At 42.3% G+C, this 26,821-nt stretch overlaps 1 protein-coding gene across 5 annotated transcripts in view; it reads right to left on the reverse strand.

Annotated features, from left to right (window-relative positions):
• appa (amyloid beta (A4) precursor protein a) overlaps window positions 1–26,821 on the reverse strand; it is a 148,828-nt gene that overhangs the window by 58,673 nt on the left and 63,334 nt on the right. For 4 of the 5 annotated variants that reach the window (XM_029116486.2, XM_029116487.2, XM_029116485.2 and 1 more), the window contains exons 3-7: window positions 21,982–22,111; window positions 8,875–8,987; window positions 5,111–5,295; window positions 4,658–4,950; window positions 3,117–3,284 (exon numbers count right to left, since the gene is read on the reverse strand). In XM_029116486.2, the coding sequence (XP_028972319.1) occupies window positions 3,117–3,284; window positions 4,658–4,950; window positions 5,111–5,295; window positions 8,875–8,987; window positions 21,982–22,111 (889 nt within the window). The remainder of the gene's footprint in view (window positions 1–3,116; window positions 3,285–4,657; window positions 4,951–5,110; window positions 5,296–8,874; window positions 8,988–21,981; window positions 22,112–26,821) is intronic. The other variant, XM_029116488.2, reaches the window with a different exon arrangement.

Here is a 26,821-nt window from a genome sequence, read left to right on the forward strand (position 1 = left end):
AGCAGTGCAAATTCTTTTTGGGGGTACAGTAACTGAAAAAGGTTGGGAGCCACTGGTCTATGTGACAAGACAACCGCCACTGCCCACCCCGGACGGATTCAGCTATAAGTCTCTATGTGTCTGAATAGAAAATGGCGACTAGCGTGTTCCCCTGGCTCTCCCAGAGTATATATATATATATATTTTTTTTTTAAGTAATGCTTCTTAAGACCTTATTAAGACCTCAACAAATATAATTTAAGACCTAAAAAAGGCCCACTTTAGTATAGGCTTTTGTAACGGTGTATCAACACTAGGCGTCGTGTTGCATTGCCATTAGAAGAGCAGACGAAGAATGTTATTGTTTAAAAATGAGTAAGTAAAATATCTTTGTTTCAGTTTTTCACAAGTCATTAAGTTGCTCCTTCACGGTAATGTTTTTATTAGGGTCAAAATCCTAAACTTCTCCACTTTAATGATCATCCAAGTTTTACCACAACAAGGTGGTTGTGTCAGCTGACCTGTGTCATCTTCCAAAAAAACATCAGTCCTGAAAACAGGCCCCAAGAACTAGGCTAACGTATGTTGCAAATCTGTAATTCTTCCCTACATAATAGGTCAATATGAGTTACTATTATTTGTATGAATTTTTAATTAGTTAATACACCCAATCCACCCCCCAATATCGATATATTTCTTATTTCAAATCAATACATAGAATAAATGAGTGTCAGCTGTCAAGAATTGAACCACAGCGTTTCGTGAAACTCAGACGCTGCCACTGGACGTGACCATTGTTTCGTAACACCACCCCTAACTCTCCTCAAGATATGTGGCTTAGCTCTGCTGCTCTCTTCACAATTTTACGGTGACACACAGCCAGACATTAACATCTGTAGCTAGCTAACATAACGTAAAACGTATTTTAATGGTGGAATCACAAATTTTTAATACTTAGTTAATCAAACAAATACACGCTAGACGTGCACACCTTTGGGTGTCCAGGACCAGGATTTAGAAACACTGTGTTAGGGCAACTGAACTCCACAAAAACTGCAAATGACGCATTCTGGTAATGCATTTACCATAATGGCTTATATCACCTCATTCACAAGACTCTGCTGAACACAATAAAAGAAAAATGGCATGGCTGGCACAAGTGCAACGGGAAACAGGTAACCCAATGAAATGACCAAATTCAATCACTCCAAGACCTGTATTAACAAATGCTTTTTTGCTAAATATCTCCTTTTCCTACTTCTGACACTGCCTGTATCATACAGGTCAGTGACTGAGATGGCCCATGTGGCAAATGGCATATTGCCCTACTGTAACTCTAATATGGTGCTTGGTCTGTGTAAGGTTCAAGACTGATAAGTTTATATTGATGTGTTCTTGCTCTGCCAATAAAAAATGGTATGGTTTGTTGCACTAAAAAGCAGTCTAATACTATGTGAATTCAATCAAGTAAGTTCATCTTTTCTATAATATAAATTAATAGGAAAAACGTTGTGTGCAGTGTGACATCAGTTAAATATAATTCCATAATAGCAGTCATTTCTTCTGAGTGGCAGTCCTGGTGGAGCTGCACGGCTTCACACATGCATGACTTAGAGGAAACAATGCCAGCAATACGGATTTAGAATCTATATTTTCCATAACCCCTGACCTCAAATTTAATGCAAAGTCTGATAAAGCTCACTTTGCCAGATTTTTGTTTATTTTACTACTGAAGTAAAACCTGCACATACAAACAGACCCACAAATCAAATATTATAGATGAAATAACAGGTTCCAATATAAGTGTTTGTGAGGGAATGTATTTGTCCATGAGTTACAAAAAGCACAGCTAGTGATGGTGGTGAGACATCAATTGTCAGTGAGCATAATCGGTAAGTTAGCCAGATTCTAGCAGGTTATTGAAATTAGCTTTGATGTTACGGCCAGATGCTAGCCAGATGGCTAACCAGACTCTACCTTGCAGAAGTGGACACTTATATAGGGAAGCACTGAACCGATACTGGCATTAGACAGCTTGTAATAAAAACATGTCGTAAGTTGTTAATGAATGGAACCATGCCTGCTGCTGTATGCCTAGTGACCTCAAAAACAACAACAATTATGTCTGCAGTCTGGAATTACTTAGTAGTTGCAAATGCTGCAAAACAAGTGTTTCAAGGGGTGACAGTAAAGAAGCTTAGGCTTGCCAGCAAATTGAGTTGGCTACCGCTAGCTAAGTTACCTAACGGTGGCTTTTGCTAGCTAATGACAGCTAGCCTCTCCTTTTAGTTTCAATTTAAATTAATTAGCTAGATAGGCTATCTGCTAAAGAAACATGTTTTATTTTACTGCCACTTTGATCAAATGGCAAAAGATACACGTGCCAATTCAAGTGGAATTTTTGGATTTTAACCAAAAACCAATAATAAAATGCTTGTATTAACTTGCAGGAAAATTGTCAGTTTGTTTCTTTCTTTACCATTGTACACTGCTACAGAATTTCCAGAAATGCCCTGCTCTACCTTGGAGTGTCTTTTAACATATTTTATTAAGATCTGACATTGTTAAAATGGTGTAAGTTACATTATCTTAAATATGGTAAACGTTTTTAACAATTTCAGATCTTAATAAAATATGTTAAAAGACACTCCAAGGTAGAGCAGGGCATTTCTGGAAATTCTGTAGCAGACGTAATTCAGTCTCGTAAAAGATTAATGCCAATCATAGCATGTAAACAAGATAAAAGTGGCAGTATCAGATTGGTACACTGTATCTGCAGATATTAAAAGTTCAGTACTGACAATTGGTATCCACAATGAAAAAGTAGTATCAGGGCTTCCATTCTTTTATTTGCAGACAGACATGTTAGTGTGAAGTACTGTTACCGTGGATAGCAGCTAGCAACAGCCACTAATAACAGACCTGGACATGCAGACAGACAGGTTAATAGGGCATTCACTGCCTGTGTAACTGATGCTGCTGCATACAAACGGAGTACAAGGAGAGGCAGTTAGTGAGGCTTATTAGCTTTATTGCAGCTCGCTAGCCATACGGATAGTGGCAGACAATAGCTAATAGACGTGGAGGCACAGACAGACAGTTAGAAAACGGTGTTGCTGTCTGTGTGACTGACTTACTGGTGGTGCTGCAGACAGACAGGCAGTATTCCTCCGACTCAAAGTTATTGCGGTTGCCTCCGCAGCCACCATAGATGAACTGGGCACAGCGGCCCTCTTTGCGGTCAAAGTACCAGCGAGCCAGCATGGCGCGGCATGGGCCGGTCTCAGCACTCGCCCAACACACTTCTGATGAAGAGGACAATGAGTCCGTCAGCATATGTGCACACGCACATGTGAGTTCCAAATGGCACAGAGCCCATTCCCTACATAGTCCACTACATTATTGCATCTAAAACTTGCAGACTAAAACTTAAAGCTGCACTAGGTAGGATTGTTTCAGTAAAGAAATTATTACAGCATTTTGCAATTACTCACCGGTCATAAAGCGGTTCCGCACCAATGGCTGATAGAGAATGAAGTTTCAAATAATAATATGAAAAATAGAATTACCTGTTTAAAAAAAAAGCAATAACTCAGATGTGAAATGTATGTTCACAAGCCAAGGAGGAAGGCCTGCCTCGCCGAAGGCGATTGGCTGGAAGGTAGCCTCGCAGAAGGCAATTAGCTGGAACAGGATTGCTGGAAACAGAATTGGCTGGAAAGAAGCGGCGTGCTCCAAAAATTATAAATTGACATTTCACTGGCACAGAACTGTTTGTGTTGCTAAACAACTCTTAGAAGGTCTCATTAGCTTGCACAACATGTTTATAGGGGACAAAACCGTTTTACTTTACTGAAAAATGCTTACCTAGTGAAGCTTTAATGGGCCCTGCTCAAAACATTTCATATTTTTTGTAGCCCTGAACTAGCTCAACTGACTCTGTAATGGAGAGTGAATAACTTAAATTAGGTGGGCTAGCTAAATGGCATAATAAAATACATTTAAATATTTTTTTTACCTGTAGCTTTTTAAAGGCAAAGCTGTCTGAGAACACATTCATAGCAATTCCCAGGGAGCAATTAGGGTTGACTGCCTTGCTCAAGTAAATAATTACGTATTCCTTACCTAGCTGTCAAGAACAAGGCTGCCCAAAGTCATACAGACCAAAATTATTGTGATTTCCATCCTCACCATCTAAACAGAGAATCACTCAAATCTGGTTTTTAGAACAAGATACCAGGTAGTAAAAAGAAATGTTTCAGGCCCTCTTCAAATGGTGTTGGATGGCCCTGCTATATGCAATAGGGTGCCATTTAGGAAACATCTGTAAAGGCATGTGGTTTACACACCGACTGCTGTAATATCACACTTGAGGGGGTACATTAATTCCTAATGATTTACACAGAGAGAGACTCACAGACAGACGCACACCAAGAATCAGACACGCAGGTATGTGAGCCAACTGGAGTGTATGTAATTTGGCTGAAGCATGGAGTGGGTTCCATCTGTTCCACTCCAAAACCAAAATGGTACTGTTAGTTAAATTGTGTTTCTAAACTAAACATTTATTGCTAATTTTTTTGTCCAGTGACCTATTGGTGGGATTTCAGACCACTGATCTCTACTCACATACTCGAACAGACAGACAGAAAAACACCCACACAATCTTCCCTCTCACCTCTAACAACTTCTTCCACAGACTCGGTGGTAGTGGTGGTCATGGCGACACTGGTGGTGGGCTCACTGTCATCGTGCTTGTCAATGACGTCATTGTCCTCCTCGTCGTCCCCATCTCCGTCCTGGTCGTTCTCCAGCACCTCTTCTTCCAGCACCTCCTCATTCTCATCCTGCTCCTCTTCCTGCACCAAATCTTCATCTTCTTCCTCCATGGCAGGAGCAGTCTCTTCTGCCTCTTCTTCCTGCTGCTTCTGGGGCTCGGGTTCCTCTGGATCAATGACTCCCCTGGCCATACTGAGGAAGGGAGGGAGGTGAAAAGGAGAGAAAAAGAAAAAAGTGGAGTCAGTGTATTCGTTGCATCCTACCACATACAGGGTCTCTCAACTCAACTTGAGAGACCCAGTAAGTGGTATGCCTGCAAGCAGGTCCTGGAATGGTCCATGTGTGCGTGCACCTGTTCTCCGCATAGTCAATCTCGGCTCCTCCCCACCACACGTCCGAGTCGTCATCCTCCTGCTCACCGCTGTCGGCCTCCCTCTCCGACGGACAGCACACAAACTCTACCCCCCGGAAACGGTCAATGCCACAGGGCAGCAGCATGCCATAGTCGTGCAGGCTCAAGGTGCGGTCTCCACAGGACTAAGACAGAGGGAAGTGGTTGGTTAATTGCAGGACCTGTTATATCAGAAGTCTGTCCTAAGACCTAAGTCCTTTCTCTTCATGGGATGCTACTGATTAAGAGCTAAAAAATAAGCCCAAATTGATCCTAAATCATGTTTGTTTTATTGCATTGTTATTTTTTTTCTTTGTGTGATTTGTAAACCAGAACCCTGAATAAATGAGAAGCCCAAGTTCCTGTCCCAATAAACCCAATGTTGTCCCTGCCCATCATTGTGGAAGAACACAGTGGAATATAACATTGCAAAGCCTAGGAATGGTTCAAACTGGGCATAAGAGCACATTCCCCCATAAGCTACAGCCGAAACCGCAGCTGAGTTGCTTTGTGGCTTTGGTACCAAACTTTGGTGTATCTTCCTCATGTAATGTTTGTTCTACAGCTAGAAAAGTAGTCGATATAAAAAAGGGTTAGTAGGTTTGGTAACAATCTAACATGTTAGCTAGCTACACACAAGCGTGGCAGAGTTGCTCTAGAAAAGAGCTAGCAAAGCCCTTGTCGTGGAATACATAAACAACCACATCCTTCCTCACTGCAAAAAGATTGCCCATTCCAAAATATGCAACACCAAAAATGACTGTCTAATGTTACCTAAGATGACAACTGATCAGACTGACAGATGTCTGCTGCTTCATCTCTGCCCAACCAGCCAAACCAAAATTAGGAAAGTATACAATTTTGAAAGTCAGATTTTTATGATTGGTCGGCTAGTGCAAAATAAAACATTTTTAATTTCTTTATTTCAGTGGGGCAGGGCGAAAATGGCACCAAGTGAGGGCCGGACTACTCAACCAGGGCCTAGAAGACTGCCGCTGGCCCGTGTCAATGGAAACAGAAACATTCCTTGACATTAGGGTATAACACCAGTGTTTGGCACCAGTGGAAACGAGGCAAAAGCCTATCCGACACAGATCAAAGGAATGCACAAGTGGAGGAGGCTTTTTTAACAACACTTCAGTGTATGTTTTCAAATACATGTGTATCATCACAATCAATAATCCATTAACTGCATTCATTATTGTACGCTGTTGTGTACTATTATAAGTAATAAATGTCTTTAAAATCCTGCTGGCTTGATCAATTATTCTTTGTGACCACAAAACAAACAGCTGATGGACACAGTACACAGTGGAGGACAGCATATGAATCCTATAAGTGACTGTTGCGTCTGCTGCTAGCTGTTTGAATGAACAATACATTTGAATGAGTCAGTTATTCATAAGTCGTTTTAATTTCTTCATACCTAATCAATTATCTGCATTCATTATTGCAACCTGATTCCAATGATCAGTTATAAACATGTACACTGCCAAGCCAAAACATTATAACCACCGGCCAAATAAGCTGTCAGTCTTCCGCGTTCCGCAAAAAACAGCTTGACCTGCCAAGGCATGCACTCTATCCCTGAAAGTGTTGAGTGGTATCTGGCACCAAGACATTAGCAGCAGATCCTTCAAGTCCTGTAAGTTGCGAGGTGGAGCTGCCGTGCATCGGAATTGTTGGTCCAACACATTCCACAGATGCTCAATCAGATGGAGAGCTGGGGAATTTGGAGTCCAGGGCAACACCTTGAACTCTTCATCATGTTTCTCAAACCATTCCCGAACAAAGTGTGCAGTCCTGCTGATAGAGGCCACTGCCATCAATCAAATGTATTTCATAAAGCCAAATTGTAGTAATTAATAAATGCATGTGAGCTGTGTCCAGAGTCTATAAAATATAATCCAGGTCAGAAGCATGACCAGATGGATAAGAACAGGGAAAATCCGGGGGGGAGAAATAGTCAACGGAAAGGCAGCTGGAATCCTCAGGTATCGCCTTGATCTGCAACACAACCAGGAGGACTTTGGACAGGGACAACTACAAGTCTTTTGAGCCTGATACTCCTGATGTGTGGTCCAAGACCTCATGTCCTCCTAAGTCAGGAGACAAGGATCAGGAGACGGATCAGGAGACAAGGACATTAACAAGGATATACAATGGAGGAGAACTGACCCAACTCCTCTGGCACAATAATATAGCAGCGTAAAACCTTGGGGCTGAGACAGTGTCCAGTGTCGAGGATAAGCCCGGACATACCCGAACATGCAGGAAGTCAATCCACCCACTCTGCCAAGCATTAATCAAAGGTACATCAACCAACCGCAACCACCCTGAAAGAGGGCTGAGTATCACCCAGAGAGTTCATTCTGATTGCACAAGGGCTACAATGGAGAAACAACAGTATCTGGCCTGCAACAATCTCTAGGGGTGCACCTGGTCTGCAATGATATTTAGATAGGTGGCACGTGTGAAATTGATCACGATTGCCTGAACTCAGTGTTTCCCAGCAAAAAATTGCCCAGAGCATCACACTCCCTTGCATCCAGGATCCATCATTTCCCCAGGTAAATGACACAGAATTACACAGACATTCATGTGATGTAAAAGAAAACGGGACTCATCGGACCAGGTGACCTTTTTTCACTGCTCCAAGGTCCTGTTCCAACACTTGCATGCCCAATGTAGATGCTTTCGACGGTGGTCACAGGGGTCATCATGGGCACTCTGACCGGTCTGCGGCTATACAGCCCCATACGCAGCAGGGTGGGATGCATTGTGTGTTTTGACACATTCCTCCCGTAACCATAATTTTCTGACAGTACTTCTGCTGGTTTGCACCAGATGGGATAATCTTTGTTGCCCTCGCACATCAATGGGCCTTGGGCGCCCAACACCTTGTCACCAGTTTGTGGTTTGTCCCTCCTTAGACCACTGTCCATAGGTACTCACCACTGCTGACTGGGAACACCCCACAAGCCTTGCCGTTCCAGAGATGCTCTGACCCAGACGTCTGGCCATAACAATTTGGCCCATGTCAAAGTCGCACAGGTCTTCACTCCTGCCCATTTCTTCTGCATCCAACACATTGACAACAAGAACTCATTGTTTGCCTACCATCTAATCTACCCTGACCTTGACATGTGCCCTTGTTAGGAGATGATCAACATTATTTGCTTCACCTGTGAGTCGTCATAACATACCAGAAAGAGGAAAAAACCCTAGATAGACTTATCTTGGTTTGCATAATCAGTGTTCATGGCCACAATCCTGCAAGGTACGTCTCAAACATGCCGGTGTAAATCCAAACCTTATGGATTATGCAATGATTATGCAAACCAAGATAAGTCTATCTAGCATTTAATTTTTTCTCTCCCAAAGTGTAAACAAACTTTTAGCTGCAGGACCAATGAAACCATTGATGCTATAGAAATCTGCCACCAATCGTTCAATTAAACAATACAGTTGAACGAGTCACTAAGTTATTTCTGTGCATTGCACTTTGTGACTGACGCACTCAATCCTGTGAAATACATTTCCAAAGTGCCGGTGTTAACTCAAACTCTATGGGAATTATTATGTAAACTAAGATGAGTCTATCTAGCATTTTATTCTCTCTTTTGTATTGTTACAAAATATGTTATTTTCCAAATACATACGTTTTATATACTGTATTGTGAATTAGATTAAGATGTTTGAAGACTTAATTAATTCTCTCTTACCTCTTTGGCCACAGTATGCCAGTGCAGGTGGCTCTCACACATATCCATGCGCTCCTGGTGAAGGAACTTGCACTTATCTGGGACAAGCAAGGCATCGCTGACAAACTCCCCCACTATGACACACAGAAAAACAAAGTCAAATGCAAATTATCTACAGAACAACATGAAACAAACAAATAGCCAAAAAGAATAGAATAGCTTCTGAAGAAGTGACTAAATTCACAAGGACAAAACATACACAAAATGTGCATTCATTATGTTTTTTCTTTTTCCCTAAACCTCCTTAACACCAACCTGTCACTTGAATTTCCCATTCTGAGTAACCTCTGGTGTGGAGGAGCAACTTTCGATTATCTCCTGACTATCAGTAACATTTATACTAACTATATAACCCTAACTGTAGCCTTTATCCTACATTTAACCCTCACCCTAAAATTTCTTCTAAACCTAACCATAAACTTCACAAAACGTTGCTTATTAACAGATCTACATTATGGATATTGGGACTCTCAAAATTCTAACAATGTGATTTTACGTTTCATTCTCACAGAACTTAATTGATTAAGTTACAATAAAGAACATGCTGCAATAATACCATGTAGCATGCGAAACAATTCTGAAGTAAATGCAGTTTTTATGTTTTCTGCTGCAAAATGTCAAATCTTACACATATTGGACATTGCAGGCTATAAACATAATTTTCCAGACCTACAGTAGAAAGTGGGTTCTATGAAGAACCAAGGTAGCCAATGGGAGTTAAAAAATTGTACTGAGCTAAATTGTGAAGGGTACCCGGAGATGGTCTTCCATCTATTCTGTCATTCTGAATGTGCCCGTAAAATGTTTCAGGATGTCTGTCGTTTCATGCTGACTTTGAGCTTTTGATGGACAACATATACATTTTAAGCTTTACAAAGCTTTACAAAAATACAGTTCCAGAAAAATTTTTGAGACCACTGCACCTTTTTCTTTCCTTTCCAAAAAAGTAGAAAAGGAAGGTTTGAGGTGAGGAACAGAAGGGTTAAAATTAAGAGACCACTGCAAATTGAACGCTTCTGTTCCTCACTCAAAACTTTGCTTTTCAACTTTTTTTGAAAGGAAAGAAAAAGGTGCAGTGTTCTCCGGAGCTGTATATTGAGGCTTTGAAAGAAAAATACTTTATTATTCATTTTATTATACTGTTTTCTAAATATCATATTCAACAAAAGTTTTCACAAAAAAATGACATTGAGTTATGAAAACCAATTTCAGAGTATCACCCTTAAAATGTAGGGTTCCAGCAGCTTTGCTGCTATTGTTTTTGTGCCGTTTTTTATTATTATTCTCCATTTTGAACGCTTATGACTATTGTTGAGTTTTGGGAAAATTCACCCAAATGTATACACAGGTACAGTAGAAGTATGGTGGCTAATTCAAATAAATTACCTGATGGGAGGGATCCACTGCATGGGGAAAACATTTTCCTCTGGGACCCATAAATTTCATTTTGAATTTTGTGAAAAACCTTTATAAATCTTCTCATGAACCGTTGGTCTGATTGACTTGTTGGTTGGTATAAGTATACTTCATACCTTCCTCTTGTTATACTTAGAAGCAAACGTTGATTGGTTGAAAAATAGGGAAATGGCATTCCCATCAATTATGGTCATTTGGGTCATTTGTGGCCACTAATACACAAACAGCCATCCTGAAAAAAATATCCTATTGCCATGAAAAGCCACATAAATGCTTCCTGAAGATGTCATGCCGCGTGCCATCTCAATTGGCCTGTTGGTGGTGCTATAAAAATGTTTAAGGTGAAAATGTCCAACACTATTCAGAGCAGCCTATGTATTTTTTACTTCATGTGTTCTGTATAGTCAATAATCATGTTAACTGGCTGAGGGACAAATGTGTATGCTATTTCTATTACATAAATATGTTCTCTCTAAAGATGCCAACACCATCATCACAGTATAACACTAAGTCAATTAAACTTCAGGGTTTTATAATTTTGTCCAGGTTGGAAGCATAAGTGATTGTGAATAAATTTCACCTGTTTTGGTGCAAATGAAAGTGACAAATGGTTCACTGGAGAGGCAACAGCAAGACAAACCCCAAAAAGGGAATGGTTTTGCAAGTGGTGGCCACAGACAATTGCTCTCTCCTTTTCCTTCCTGACTGATACTTCTCTAGTTTTGCATTTTGCTAGTGGAGAATCTTATGCTGCCTGCAACATCATCCAGCATGACCGGTTTGGCGGTGGGTCAGTGATGGTCAGGCGAGGCATATCATTGAAGGATTGCACAGACCTCCACATTCTACCCAACAGTACCCTGACTGCTGTTAGGTACCAGGATGAAATCCTCAGACCCATTGTCAAATCTTATGCTGGTGCAGTGGGCCCTGGGTTCCTCCTGGTGCAGGTCATTGCCCAGCCTCATGTTCAAGCTTATGTTTTTTTGGCCGATTTGTACAAAACACATTCATGTTTTCTGTTATTCACATAGCTCCTATTATTTTCAAAGAGTTTTGTGTGTAGGCACTAAACATTTGTAACCCACCGGTTACACGCTAAGACTGGACACCAAGGACCAAAGGAACACACAAGGTAAATACAGAAAAATCATGTGTATTAATATTTAGGAAAAAGCTGGCAATAAGAATCATACATTCAATATTTGCACACATCAATTGCTGGGTGCACCCTTTAAATAAAATACTTAGATTTTATTTGGTTCAGTCTCTGTCGCACTGAAATACTGTACTATTCTGTTATTGAATGGTGGCTCGACACCTCCCATCCAGGAGAGTTTCAATGGGATCAATCCAGATTCCTTGTTCAATATGCAGGCAGCCTCAAAATAAGAGATAGAATGGTCTTCTCAAAAAAACAGCTGAGTGTTATTTTTGTACTCAGTAATGACAAACCGGAAGTAGGCTTCTAACTTATTAATGAACATTTACTAGCTAACAGGATACAACTCACGATACTCCTACAGAGCTCGGCTCCAAGGTAACTCACTTCCGTACGCATCACTACCGTACTGCCTAGTGAGAATTGGAGTCTTTGTTAATAACGCATAACAACACAACAAGAAAATACTTTTCTTTGTAAATACATTTTCAATCAGAATATCAGGTGGCTCTAACACTTGTCGTTGGTGTCGTGTTGGTTAGGAACCAGGCGCAGGCAGTAATCTCGTTTGTGGGTTTTAATATTCAACAAACAAACCAAACACAAACGGAAAACAATACTAATGACTTAATGAAATAAAAGTGCACAACATGCGTCTTAACAATAAACATTCAAACAGTACATTAAACACCACTCACCGATTAACTAACAAACAGCTACAATGACAGCAACAATGATCCACAATGTGGGGAGCAGAGGGGAAACATATATACACATACCAACGATACAAATTGGGACCTGGTGTGGAAGATTGGAAACATGTGACAGTCCGGGATGTGTTTGTGAGGTATGGGAACTGAGAAACTATGGCACGGTGGCGCTGCTGCTCACCGCACCATGACAGTACCCCCCCCCCAAAGGCCCGGCCACCGGACGGGCCAAGACGAACCCCAGCCCAAGGGAGGGGGGGGGGGGGGGGGCGGGGCAGCGCAGAACCCCCATCGGCACAACCAGGGTGGCGGAGCCGTCGGGACAGGCTGGGGAGGCAGAACCGGCAGAAGATCAGGAGCCGGCGGAGGGTCAGAGGCCGGGAGAGCCGACGGAGGGTCAGAGGCCGGGAGAGCCGACGGAGGGTCGGTAGCCGGCGGAGGGTCAGAGGCCGGGAGAGCCGACGGTGGGTCGGTAGCCGGAAGAGCCGACGGTGGGTCGGTAGCCGCAAGAGCTGACGGTGGGTCGGTAGCCGCAAGAGCCGACGGTGGGTCGGTAGCCGCAAGACCCGACGGTGGGTCGGTAGCCGCAAGAGCCGACGGTGGGTCGGTAGCCGGAAGAGCCGAAGGAGGGGCCGGGACAGGAGAGGGCGCCGGGGCGGCCGGGACAGGAGAGGGCGCCGGGGCGGCCGGGACAGGAGAGGGCGCCGGGGCGGCCGGGACAGGAGAGGGCGGTGGCGGCCAAACCCCGGCAAGCTCAGGCGGTGCGGGCCACTCCTCCTCGGCCTCCGGCGGCAGAGGCCACTCCTCCTCGGCCTGCGGCGGCAGAGGCCACTCCTCCTCGGCCTCCGGCGGCAGAGGCCACTCCTCCTCGGCCTCCGGCAGAGGCCACTCCTCCTCGGCCTCCGGCGGCAGAGGCCACTCCTCCTCGGCCTCCGGCGGCAGAGGCCACTCCTCCTCGGCCTCCAGCGGCAGAGGCCACTCCTCCTCGGCCTCCGGCGGCACGGGATGCCGCCCCTGGCACGTAGGAGGCGCTGGCTGCTGCTCCAATGCAGCAGGGGGCGCTGACTGCCGCTGCTGACAGGTAGGAGGCGCTGGCTGCTGCTCCAATGCAGCAGAGGGCGCTGACTGCCACTGCTGGCAGGTAGGAGGCGCTGGCTGCTGCTCCAAAGCAGCAGAGGGCGCTGACTGCTGCTGCTGGCAGGTAGGAGGCGCTGGCTGCTGCTCCAATGCAGCAGGGGGCTATCGGCGCCGTGGCGCAGGGACCGGGGTGGCGGAAGGCCGCGGAGCAGGAAGCGGTGCATGCCTAATGGCCAGCCTACAGCCTGGCCAGCCTGCGCGGGGTCATAGAGGGGGCGCCGTCGGGACTTCCCTCGGGCACCCACTCAGCCCCCCCCTAAAAATTTCCTGGGGGGACCTCGGACCGAGCGTTGGGCGCCTCGCCCTTTTCTTCCTCCGGCCTCTCCTGCGTCCTGTCCTTCCTGCCTCCTGCAAGTCCTGCAGGAGGCCCTTCACCAGCTCCCCCTGTTCTTTGGTGAGGGGCTTGACCACTCCGCACTGGTCCATGCCCCACAGCAGCACCCCAAACCCGTCTTGGGGCAACCTCCAGCCTAGATCCTCAATGGGATCCTCCTCCACTCTCTGGTAGACTGCTTCGTCGTCATCCGAGGAGAGGGAGTCAGACCCCCAATCGCCCCTCCAGGTATACACCCTCTCTGGAGGGACTGCCTGCTGGTTCCAGTTGCGGTGGATCATTCTGTAACGACTGTCGTTGGTGTCGTGTTGGTTAGGAACCAGGCGCAGGCAGTACTCTCGTTTGTGGGTTTTATTAAAACAACAAACAAACCAAACACGCACGGAAAACAATACTAATGACTTAATGAAATAAAAGTGCGCCTGGTGTGGAAGATTGGAAACATGTGACAGTCCGGGATGTGTTTGTGAGGTATGGGAACTGAGAAACTATGGCACGGTGGCGCTGCTGCTCACCGCACCATGACAGTGGCTTTACAGTCCTTCGTGGTCTGCTATTTCTTTCTGCTGCTGAACTGGGTAAAGCTGTCAGATCAGAGTTATGATTCAGGGAACTGTGGTCAACCTGTTCACGGTTGGTAACTTTCGACCATTCTGAAGTGCCTTCTTGAGTGGAGTTGGTCTCTTAGTTTGATGTTTGAAGTCCTTTTTGTGTCCAAGTTCCTGTGGAGTAGATCCTGGAGTTGTACTTGATCTCCAGGCCTCAGGTTGGGTAGTTTTTTAGCACTCTTGTCATTTTTTTTTTCTTCTTTAACTCCTCTTTAGCGTGTTTGACTTTATGTGCTCCCTTAGGTCTCAGCAGGTCTTTGTGCATTGGAAGATTGGTGCATATGCGTCGTCCCATCAACATCTGTGCTGGTGAAAGGCAGTTCTGCAGTGGCACACTCATGTATATCATGGGACTTTTCTGGATGAAAAGTTTCATGATATACAACATTTCAGATCTTTGACAATTTTGACTGAGCTATCCGCAAGACCGTTGGACCTTGGGTAATTCGGGCTTGAGGTTCTGTGTTGGAATCCCCATTCCTTGGCAAAGGAAGCAAACTCACTGCTTGAGGACCATTATCAGATGACTGTAGTGTTTCCACTTTAGTGTAGTTGGAGTAGTAATCGGTGACTACTATGTGACTTTTTCCATTGCAGTCAAACAGGTTAGCTCCAACTTTAAAGTAGGGTCTGTCAGGCACAGGATGAGGCATAAGTGGTGCTGATTGCTGTTTGGATCTGTAGGTGAGACATAGTTCACATGAAGCTATGGTCTGGCTGATATCTTGGTTTAACTCCTGGTCAATACATAAATTCTCATGCTCTGCGTTAGCATTTTTTTCTCATAAATGTCCTTCATATATTTTTTTAAGCATTTCCTTGCGCAGCGCTGTTGGGATTACAAACTTGTTTCCCTTGAATACGAGGCCATTCACAACAGAGTTCTGCTCTGCATGTCCAGTAGTTCTGAATTCTGCTCATACAGTCGTTTTTCTGCTCAGGCCATCCTTTTAGTATGTTCTCTTGAGCTCTTTCATTGTTTCATCAGATTCTGTCTCTTGTCTGATCTGCTCGGCTCTCTCAGCAGATACAGGAAGTGATGTCACAATAATTGACAGTTGAGGTATGAATTTTGCCAGGTACGTCACCATCCCTGGAAACTGTCTCATGTCTTCTTTGTTCTGGGGATGTACCATGTTCTCGATGGCTGATGTTTTTCTCAGGTCTGGTATACTACTGCCTCAGAAACGACATCTCCCACGAAAGTAAGTGTTTTCACAGCAAACTTGCATTTGTATTTGTTTAGTTTCAAATGTACTTTCTGTGTGTCAAGTCGTGTTCTCCTCGCATGGATGCCCATATGATGATGTCATCCATCATGTTGTCTACCCCTGGTATGTGCTTGAATAGCATATGGATTGTCTTGTGGTAGACCTTGTGGTAGATAGAATTCCATATGGTAGACGAAGAAAACGGTACCTGGCTTCAGGTGTACTTAAGGTGCATAGCTTTGAGCTTGCCTCGTCTAGCTTCATTTGCCAGAAGCCTGATGACACGTCCAGTTTACTGAACTACTTGGCGCCAGCAAACTGCGACATGATCTCTTCCCTTGTGGGCAACTTGAAGTGCTCTTGCCTAATTGCCTTCAGGGCACAAGAATGTTCAACACTGATGCAATAACTATCAATATAGGTGACGAGAGAATTGTGGAAACCCCTCCTCTATCACTGCGCAAGTTGTTGTGGTCTATATTACCCCAAAAAGCATGCATGGGTTCATACTTCAGAAATCCACCAGAAATAGTAGACCATCCGGGAACTTTTGGCATACTAATATTCAGCAGAAAATGGTTTGAGACATACTAATCTTCTTGCATACTATTATAGCATACTATATAGTATGCGATTTGGGTATGTCATGCAGCCAAAGTAGTACTTGAATATTTTCATCACTTTCCCTGGTATTCTTGAAACACAAATTTTCAATTGCAGGAGTATGACTGTTAAAATAAATGTAAAGTAGCCTAAAGGTTGACAAGCCTCTGTATTAATGTAATCCTGTTTTTCAGGCTTCCCTAATATTATAGGCGCAATAGACTGTATCCATGTGCATGCCAGTCCCCATCCCAACATGTGGAGGCAGACTATGTCAATCAGTCCACATCCTAAACATACAGAGATCTACTGGGAGCATCTGCCTCACACAAAGTAGTAACTGTGCTGTTCAGAGATAATGTTTCACTTTACCTTATCAGCACAGATTAATCAGGGAAAAAAAACGTTATTTCCTTTCAGAATTCATGTTAACAGGTACCTGCAAAAGGCTTATGCAAAACCAGATTTGAAACCTCACACAATGTCAGACCCAAAGTTAAAAATATTATTCTGGAATGTGAGCAATGTTGAGATAATTCGGAACTAGGATTTATATTTTGAAAGACTCCACAGCATCAACTCTTCTTAGTCATGCTGAACAATTTAAAATGAATGCTCTGCCAAGCAAAGAGTGCCACATCATTGGTTACCCTCTATGCTGTCAGATGATCTGCCAAGGGTAGTTGCCTGATATGTAATAGCTGATGCCACATTATTTTTTGGCTATTGACATATGATTATTTTAATTACATACTAAAATTAATCATACGAAATGCATCTGATGTAGTATACATAGGAAATGTGAGAATAGCCAGCTACTAGTCTAAACTCATCCTGGTAATATTTTCCTATTACAGTACTACTATCTGGGCTAGTAAACAAAGCAAACAGTACGAAAAACAGCGAGCTGCCAAAAAGTATTTGATGTAGTATACATAGGAATCATGAGAATAGCCAGCTACTAGTTTAAACTCGCCCTGGTAATGTTTTCCGATTATAGTACTACTAGCTGGGCTAGTAAACAAAGCAAACAGCATGTACAAACGGCAGCTTGCCTCTTTATCCACAGAAAGTTAGCTAGTTAACAAAATTGGCCAATCGTTTTTTGCCTGGTAATTAGTTATAGCCAATTTACTAACAACAGTATGAGGTTATTCTAGGCAGCGAACATTGTCCTTGCTGGCAAGCTGACGTTATTAGAAGCTGGTAGTTCTAGCAAAACTTGTCAATTGAACAATGTCTGCTGGATAGATGGACAGCCAGTAACTATAGCCATGTCTGCTCTGTTTGCATAGCAAGCCACATTAACACCAATAGGGCAATTACTAACAACAGTGTGAGGGTAGCTGGGTAGCTAGCGTTTTAGTTAACTTTACTTATTAAACAGAAGAATAGCCAAACCAGCATCAAAGTTTAATGCATTTTGCTCCATGAGTTGTGGATAGGCAGCTGCACCACTATTCACTCCGAACTGCGTCTGTCTGCCTCTGGTTTACCAGATTTGCTTTCTTTTGATCCAGACCGTATTTTCATAGGTACAGTTACATTCTGAATGTCCCTTTTTTTAAATAAAATTGGCTAAAATCTCTTGCTACTTGATCAACAAAATGAGTAGCCACTTCCTTATTTTGTCCAGCCTAAGCTCTTTGTTTGATAAGTAAAACGCATCACATCCTATCCACAGGATAACTTTACTCCCCACTGTGAGAGCCGACCACTTTTTTATTTAGGAGCAGTATACTCAGGGCTTGACATTGGTACCCGCCCACCCGCCAAGTGGAATTCGGCTGTGGTGGGTAACGCAGTTACTCTTACTAGCCACTTTGGCGGGTGGCATTCTATATCTATACACAGGTTTTTTACAGCTTTCAAAACTCAAACCAAAATCATGCACCGCCTCTGTGTGTTGGCATGGTAAAACATGATTTTGCACGAGGAGAATAGCCGTACTGTCAATGAAATCTGGCAACCCATACATATATAAACGTGAAGAAGACTTTGGTTCAGCGACAGCAGCAGAGCCTAGTACAGTTGGAGGTCGAGAGAGGGAGATAAACGATATGGTGTCAAGGCAAGGATGGAGGAAAGAATAACGTGACAAGGCTGTAATATATACAGCTCTGTTTGGTTTTTATGCAAATCTATATTAACAAGAATATAGCATGACAACAAAAATAGATAATAATATTGGCTGCTATATAGCTGATGAGTGATTTCAGATATATTTTTAACATTCTAATAGGTCTATGTTAAGAATAAATATATTGCATATATATTTTGGTTGATATTAGGAAGGACATTGCAGCGTGCATTAGCTGCTCACGTGGACATGGACTACAGGGCATATTTAAGTAAAGGCAGATTTAATAGTTGTCTTTTTCATGTGTGTAGCCACATATTATATTAAGTATTTTGGTAGAGTGCGAGTGTTGGGGTACCACCTTTGCCAAATTTTTAGCCAGGAAAACCCCTGTGTGTGTGTGTGTGTGTGTGTGTATATATACAGTGGGGCAAAAAAGTATTTAGTCAGCCACCAATTGTGCAAGTTCTCCCGCTTAAAAAGATGAGAGAGGCCTGTAATTTTCATCATAGGTACACTTCAACAATGAGAGACAAAATGAGAAAAACAAATCCAGAAAATCATATTGTAGGATTTTTAATGAATTAATTGGTAAATTCCTCGGTAAAATAAGTATTTGGTCCCCTACAAACAAGCAAGATTTCTGGCTCTCACAGACCTGTAACCTCTTCTTTAAGAGGCTCCTCTGTCCTCCACTCGTTACCTGTATTAATGGCACCTGTTTGAACTTGTTATCAGTATAAAAGACACATGTCCACAACCTCAAACAGTCACACACCAAACTCCACTATGGCCAAGACCAAAGAGCTGTCAAAGAACACCAGAAACAAAATTGTAGACCTGCACCAGGCTGGGAATAATGTCACCTATAATGTCACCTATAATGTGAACAATTCCATTGCAAAACAAACTGAAATCTTCGAGGGGGAAAAATGAAAAATAAAAACCTTACAATAACCTGGTTGCATAAGTGTGCACTCCCTCTTATAACTGGGGATGTGGCTGTGTTCAGAATTAACCAATCACATTCAAATTCATGTTAAATAGAAGTCATTACACACCTGCCACCATGTAAAGTGACTCTGGTTAATCACAGATTAAGTTCAGCTGTTCTTTTCCTGACATTTTCTTAGTTGCATCTCAGAGCAAAAGCCATGATCCGCAGAGACCTTCCAAAGCATCAGAGGGATCTCATTGTTGAAAGATATCAGTCAGGAGAAGGGTACAAAAGAATTTCCAAAGCATTAGATATACCATGGAACACAATGAAGACACTCATAATCAAGTGGAGAAAATATGGCACAACAGGGACATTACCAAGAACTGGACATCCCTCCAAAATTGATGAAATGACGAGAAGAAAACTGGTCAGGGAAACTTCCAATTGGCCTACAGCAACATTACAGGAACATTTGACAACAATCTACCGTATTCTTCATATGAATGAGCTATGGGGTAGGGTGGCAAAATACAAGCCTTTTCTTACAAAGAAAAACATCCAAGCCCAAAAGAACACCATACCCACAGTGAAGCAGGGAGATGGCAGCATCATGCTTTGGGGCTGTTTTTCTTTAACTGGAACCGGGGCCTTAGTCAGGGTGGAGGGAATTACGAACAGTTCCAAATACCAGGCAATTTTGGCACAAAACCTTCCGGCATCCGTTACAAAGCTGAGGATGAAGTTCACCTTTCAGCATGACAACGACCCAAAGCACACATCCAAATCCACAAAAGCATGGCTTCACCAGAAGAAGATTAATGTTTTGGAATGGCCCAGCCAGAGCCCAGACCTGAATCCAATTGAACATCTGTGGGGTGATTTGAAGAGGGCTGTGCACAGGAGATGTCCTTGCAATCTGACAGATTTGGAGTGCTTTTGCAAAGAGTGGGCAAATATTGCCACGTCAAGATGTGCCATGCTAATAGACTCCTACTCAAAAAGACTGAGTGCTGTAATAAAATGAAAAGGGGCTTCAACAATGTATTAGTTTAAGGGCGTGCACACTTAAGCAACCAAGTTATTATGAGTTTTAAATTTTTCCCCCTTAAAGATTTCAGTTTGTTTTTCAATTGAATTGTTCACGTTATAGGTCACATTAAAGGTGGAAAAAGTTCTGACATAATTTATCTTTGTCTCATTCTTTTACATCACAAGAACCTGGTATTTTAACAGGGGTGTGTAGACTTTTTATATCCACTGTACATGTTAAAGTGTATAAAACGGGGAATCCTGTAGCAATGACACCTTGTGGATCATTTGCACTGTACTGTAAAGTGCAATTGTTTTTCCCCCAACTTTCCTGTTTCACTGCTTGCTGCTGCATGGGCTGGAATTGCTGCTAGCAGCTATATATTTATTTTAAATACTTAATGCACCTTCTGCTTCTGTATTGTTGAGCCTAATATTTTCTTACATGTGTCTTATTCTTTCCTGTATCTATGTACCCCTGGCAACTGTTTATTATGGTTTATTTTGCATCTGTATTTTATACTTGTTACAATAAAAAAGTACTAACGGTCTCTCAAAAATGTCTTCCCCAGAGGATCTTTAAGATCGACACTCGCCTCTCAGCCCCTACCTCTGGAACACAATGCTTGTCCCATTTATCATGAACACAGCACATTCCCCAGGTCCCAATCGCCCGACTTCTTAATGCCTGATTATCCCCCCTGATTTTCATTAATGGTCCATTATTTAGTTCAGTTTGTGTCACGCTTTCTTTGTGAGGTATTGTTTGTATTGGTTACAATACTAAGCCCGTTTATTGCAATTCTCAGTTTTTGCCTGTTATCTCCCACTCTGAATTAGCCTATCTGATCTCCTGTGTACCGAACTCTGTCTGCCGTCTTGTATTCTGTCCTGGGCAGGGCGGGGCTGGGGGGGTTAAGCCCTGAATGTATTGTGATCCTGGAATGTATTGTTACAAACATTTCTATCAGCTCCTTGGAAACATTTTAAGAAAAAAAAACATTGTAAATGTTCCAGTTGCACCTTAATTATGGGTCCTTAATTCTAGAGGCCTATTATGGGTCTCTATTCATTTATCCTTACATTTAAGGCAAATACCATCCAGTGGTTCCAATTTAACATTCTAGAAAAAAAAAATTCCACTCTGTTGGGAGTAATATTGTGGATTCCTTGGTGGCTGCTTGTTCACGTGATGTGTGTTTCTGCAATGTAATCTGCTGGGTGATGTGTGTATGTGGGTAGTTGTGTACAGTTCTATGTAGTCAGCTTTCTCACTCTCTCCCACTCCTCACTTTGATAGAAATGAGTGCACTCACATATACACAGGTGGGTCAGCTATTTGTTTATCCATACTAGCAAGCCATTGCTAATGAGGAATCAGCCCTGACGATGTGTTAAACTGCAGTCCACAATACAGAAAATGGGTAGTAGCCCATTTCCTTAGCTAAACAGAGCTGTCTATTAGCATGGATGGAAAATATGATTGAAAATGCTTGACATTTGCTAAGTCAAAATGAACGTTTTATATTTGTCATGATATCTGCAAAAGATGTGCCTGTGGCATATGCTTCCCTGCATCAGCAAGGGCAACAAGGTTACTAGCTAAAATATACAATGTAGCCATTATCTTTGTTCAAATTCCTTAATTTTTTTTTACCTTGTCAGCTCTGGCATCCAATCTTAATACCTTTAAGGTACTGGTCAGTTGAATTAAATGCTAGGCTACCTGCAGCTCTATTAGCTACATGTGTACTTTAATCATGTAAATACAATGAGGACTGTGGGTTATGAGTCAACCTGCATATTACGCATCACATCACACACATACACACACCCACCTAGGCACCGGTAAGGCACCACAATATGCAGGTGGCTGCGGCACTGCTTGCGGCCCTTTTTACACCAGTTCTGGATGCTGACTGGCTGGTTGGCCTCCACCACGTTGGTTATCTGGAGCTCAGTGTACACCTGGAAGCAGAAATTTTAAAAAACATTGTCACATTTATGATTGATCCATTGATTCCTTCATCCCTCTTTCTCACATCAGGACACACTGCAGCCCAATGCATTCCTGAGGGCACATTTAAAAATGCCCCCCCCATCTCAGGACTTTCATGGTAAAGTTCATGGTCTCCGGACATTTTTGAGCCTGTAATCTAACCCACAATTGCTGATGCTTCAGATAATAAACTAGTATCAAGGCCAGTTGTATTGCTTCTTTAATCAGCACAAAAGTTTTCAGCTGCGCTAACATTATTGCTAAATAGTTTTATAATGATCAATTGACCTTTTAAAATGATAAATTTGAATTAGCAAACACAACGTGCCATTGGAACACAAGACTGATGGTTGCTGATAATGGGCCACTGTATGCTTATTTAGATATTCCATGAAAAATCTGCCGTTTCAACCTAAAAATGTCAGCAGAAGTTCTGAGGTACCTCATTTTTAACAAAAGAGTCCCTTTTTCAAAGAAATCACACAAATGTCCCCACTTAAAAATTATAAAAGGGTCGCATAATATAAATATTCTCCTAAATACACTGTGTGCACAGTTATTAGGCAAGTGAGTATTCTGATCATATTATTATTTCCAGGGTTAGGTAGGTTTCTTTTGAAATGTAATCCATTACAGTTACAAGTTACCTGCCCACATTTATAATCAGATTACTCAAACTCAGTAACATAATCAGATTATTTTGAATTACTTTTAGATTACTTTCATATTAAGAGGCATTAGAAAACAAATAAGAATAACCTTTTGAGGGATCAATCAATGCTAGAGTTTACATAGCTGGCCAAAAACGGAATTTGCGTTTTACCTTATGGGGTTACGTACAGTGCCTTTGGAAAGGATTTCTAAACCATTGCTTTCTACTTCAATATGATTGGGCTACATCTCTACATTAAATGCTAAAGGTCTGTCAGATATTCAGTAATTCCAATTAATCCAGTAACCCTCGACCTTCCAGAATCTGACTTTTTATCTGAACATAACCAAGAATCGAAGGATGTGTTAGTCTATTGTGTTCTATTCATGTTTTTAATTGCTTCAAAACATTCAAAGCCAAATCGAAAATACATTGTTTATAAAAATCAAGATATCCGTAGCTTTTTGCGTGTACACTGAATCTGCAGTAGTCTGATGTTCTGCTCTACAACCACCAACATTTTCAAAACATTGCAGAAACCACAGGCACGTGAATGCATGTTCGCAATCTTGAACACCCGCCCACAAATACATTCGAAACAGGCAAGCGTAACCTGCGAAGGATTTTGTCGGTGCAACTCTTCCTGGCTGTGTTGTTTGGTGCATTTGACAAATAAACCTTGAAACTTGAAAAAGATAGAACACCAGGTAGGCCTATCGCCTATCATTGTTTTGAGAAAGATGCGTCGATATAGGTAACAAAATCATATTTTATATGGGTCGGCTAATATTATCGTAGATAGGCCTATATTATCATAGAATATTTTTACGAGCACTTCATTGGTCACTAATCTGGTTATGCGCACCCAGCTTTGCGTGCATAATGATCACACACACAACAACTGAGGCACACAATTGTTGTTTTGGTTCAAATAACAATGTTTGTAAAACATTAAATAAAAAAATCAAACATGCAACGTGTCATAATGATTTCGCGCACATATTCCTTTTCGATTGAAGTAATCACAATTTTTTCCAAAGTATCTGTATTCCGAATACAATATTTTAGTCGGTAATGTAATGGATTACAGTTACTGTATTTTTGTAATCCGTTGGTAATCCGTTACTCCCCAACTCTATTTATATGCACATTTTACAACTCCAAACCATATAAATTTGAATGATCATTGGATTTAATAATTTTCAGGTGATATGTGTTTGTATAATGAGGGAGGGTGTGGCAACAGTGAATAACACCTTATGCACACCTTGATATAATGTGTGTAACATGCCTTTCAGATGGATGCAACAGTCTTGAAATAGCTAAACTATTGAGAGAATTCCGTCTCTTATAGACCTGTTAGTTTTTCTTTAAGAAGCCCTCCTGTTCTCCACTCATTACCTGTATTAACTGCACCTGTTTGAACTTGTTACCTGTATAAAAGACACCTGTCCACACACTCAATCAAACACACTCCAACCTCTCCACAATGGCCAAGACCAGAGAGGTGTGTAAGGACATCAGGGATAAAATTGTAGACCTGCACAAGGCTGGAATGGGCTACAGGACAATAGGCAAGCAGCTTGGTGAGAAAGCAACAACTGTTGGCGCAATTATTAGAAAATGGAAGAAGTTCAAGATGAAGGTCAATCTCCTTCAGTCTGGGGCTCCATGCAAGATCTCACCTCGTGGGGAATCAATGATCTTGAGGAAGGTGAGGGATCAGCCCAGAACTACACGGCAGGACCTGGTCAATGACCTGAAGAGAGCTGGGACCACAGTCTCAAAGAAAACCATTAGTAACACACTATGCCGTCCTGGATTAAAATCCTGCAGCGCATGCAAAGTCCACCTCCTCAAGCCAGCGCATGTCCAGGCCCATCTGAAGTTTGCCAATGACCATCTGAATGATCCAGAGGAGGGATGGGAGGAGGTCATGTGGTCTGATGAGACAAAAACAGAGCTTTTTGGTCAAAACTCCACTCGCCGTGTTTGGAGGAAGAAGAAGAATGAGTACAACCCTAAGAACACCATCCCAAACGTGAAGCATGGAGGTGGAAACATCATTCTTTGGGGATGCTTTTCTGCAAAGGGGACAGGACGACTGCATCGTGTTGAGGGGAGGATGGATGGCGCCATGTATTGCGAGATCTTGGCCAACAACCTCCTTCCCTCAGTAAGAGCATTGAAGATGGGTCGTGGCTGGGTCTTCCAGCATGACAACGACACAGCAAGGGCAACTAAGGAGTGGCTCCGTAAGAAGCATCTCAAACTCCTGGAGTGGCCTAGCCAGTCTCCAGACCTGAACACAATAGAAAATAGAAAATATATTCCATGAAAAATTTGACTGCATGTTGTAGGTTCACAGCAACAGCTTCCAAATGTGAATATGCCCAAGCACATCCCCTCCAATATCTGGCTGTCTTCCAATCACATACGTGTATTCTATAGCCTAACCTTACATGGCCTAATATTGTCCCCTCTTAAGTTTCTTGGCTCCACAGCTTATCAGGATGTGTGGAACCAATCAGAAATACGGCATCACATTTCCTACCTAGAGTCCATCGTACAGAGATCATTAATACTTTCATATATTGTGTCAAGCTTAACTTAGTTACTTTTCATGCTCAATATCTATCACCTCTCTGTAAGGTTAATTTTCATTTCCATCCCTACCATACATCACTTAATAGGCTCTGTGCACAAGCGTATGGACGAACTTCTGCTTTAGCCAGATGTCGGCATATCATTTTCCGGTCTCCCGCATCGCCCAAAATTTCAGTTTTTAGTAGATGTCTCCAAGACCTGCCTAAAATAAGCATTAGTGATGTCCAAAGCTAGTTAGCGACGTGTTCATTTTTAGTGTAGTATTAGGCATAAAAATTCACCTTAGCCTCAAAAACGGCAAAAGAACACTGGCTGGGCTGGAACGCTAGCGCGTCCCCATAGCAAGTGAATTGAAACGAACCTTCGCTCAGCCTCTTCTAACCTGAATGAAGCTTAAAATTCCATAGCCTCAAAAAAGCACCAAAACAGGTCTCCTCTTTTAATTCACTACTGTAACCTCATTTCATAACGAAACTGAAAAATAACAACTGGCATAGGAAGTAAACATCTGGTCCTATATGGTATTAATTGCGCTTAAACCTGCGTTATGTGGAAGTATATAAAAAAATCGCCTTTTCTGACTATTTCTAGTCTAGAGTTTGAAGTCATTGAATGGCGCAAGCCATATTTTATTAAAAAGTGGACATTCTCCTGATTAAAATGATGCCCCACTTGTACCTTGAAACTTAAATGAGTCAAGTACATTATATTTCTTTTTTTCCCGTATAACAGCATCACTCAACTTGTTGTGAGTTTAGGTGTTTACTAATGCGGATGAGTATTAGTAAGTAAACCGGAAACTGCAATACAGACTTCTAGACAAAAGCGGAAGTTTGTCACTACGCTGGTGCACAGAGTCTATTTGCATTTGAACCTTGAGACTTGCCTTTGAACCTTCCATTCAAGATTCCTGGGCATTTGGATCTAAAGTACTAATTTCTTGGTCAGCAACTCCAGTTACCCGATCATCAGTGATATCCAGCTCTACTTCTGACTGAATTTTTTTGACACCTTGTTTCCTTGGAAGATGTTGGATCCAAATTCATGGGTAGGAATCTGCAGGGTAGTAAATGTCCCTATGCAGAACTAAATTCTTTCAATTGCCTTTTTCAGGTTTTACTACATTATTATACCTTTATTTCAACAAGGAACACCACTGAGACCAAGGCCTCTTTTACAGCTGGGCCCTGCGTATAAATGTTTACACACAGTTTAGGTACAGTGATTAAGAAATTACACAAAACAGATTAAACAAAACGGTCACAGATTGACTGCAGCGGACTCTAACCACCTGCGACTCTAAACACCCAACCACCTATTTTATCTCAATGTGTCCTAACACTGTTAATGAACTTTTCAGTCCTTTCATGAGATATTTACCAAAGTATCGATGTCTTCACCATTGTTTATTTACCCTGTT

This window comes from Esox lucius, chromosome 22 (genome assembly GCF_011004845.1).
Source record: "Esox lucius isolate fEsoLuc1 chromosome 22, fEsoLuc1.pri, whole genome shotgun sequence".
Lineage (NCBI taxonomy): Eukaryota > Metazoa > Chordata > Actinopteri > Esociformes > Esocidae > Esox > Esox lucius.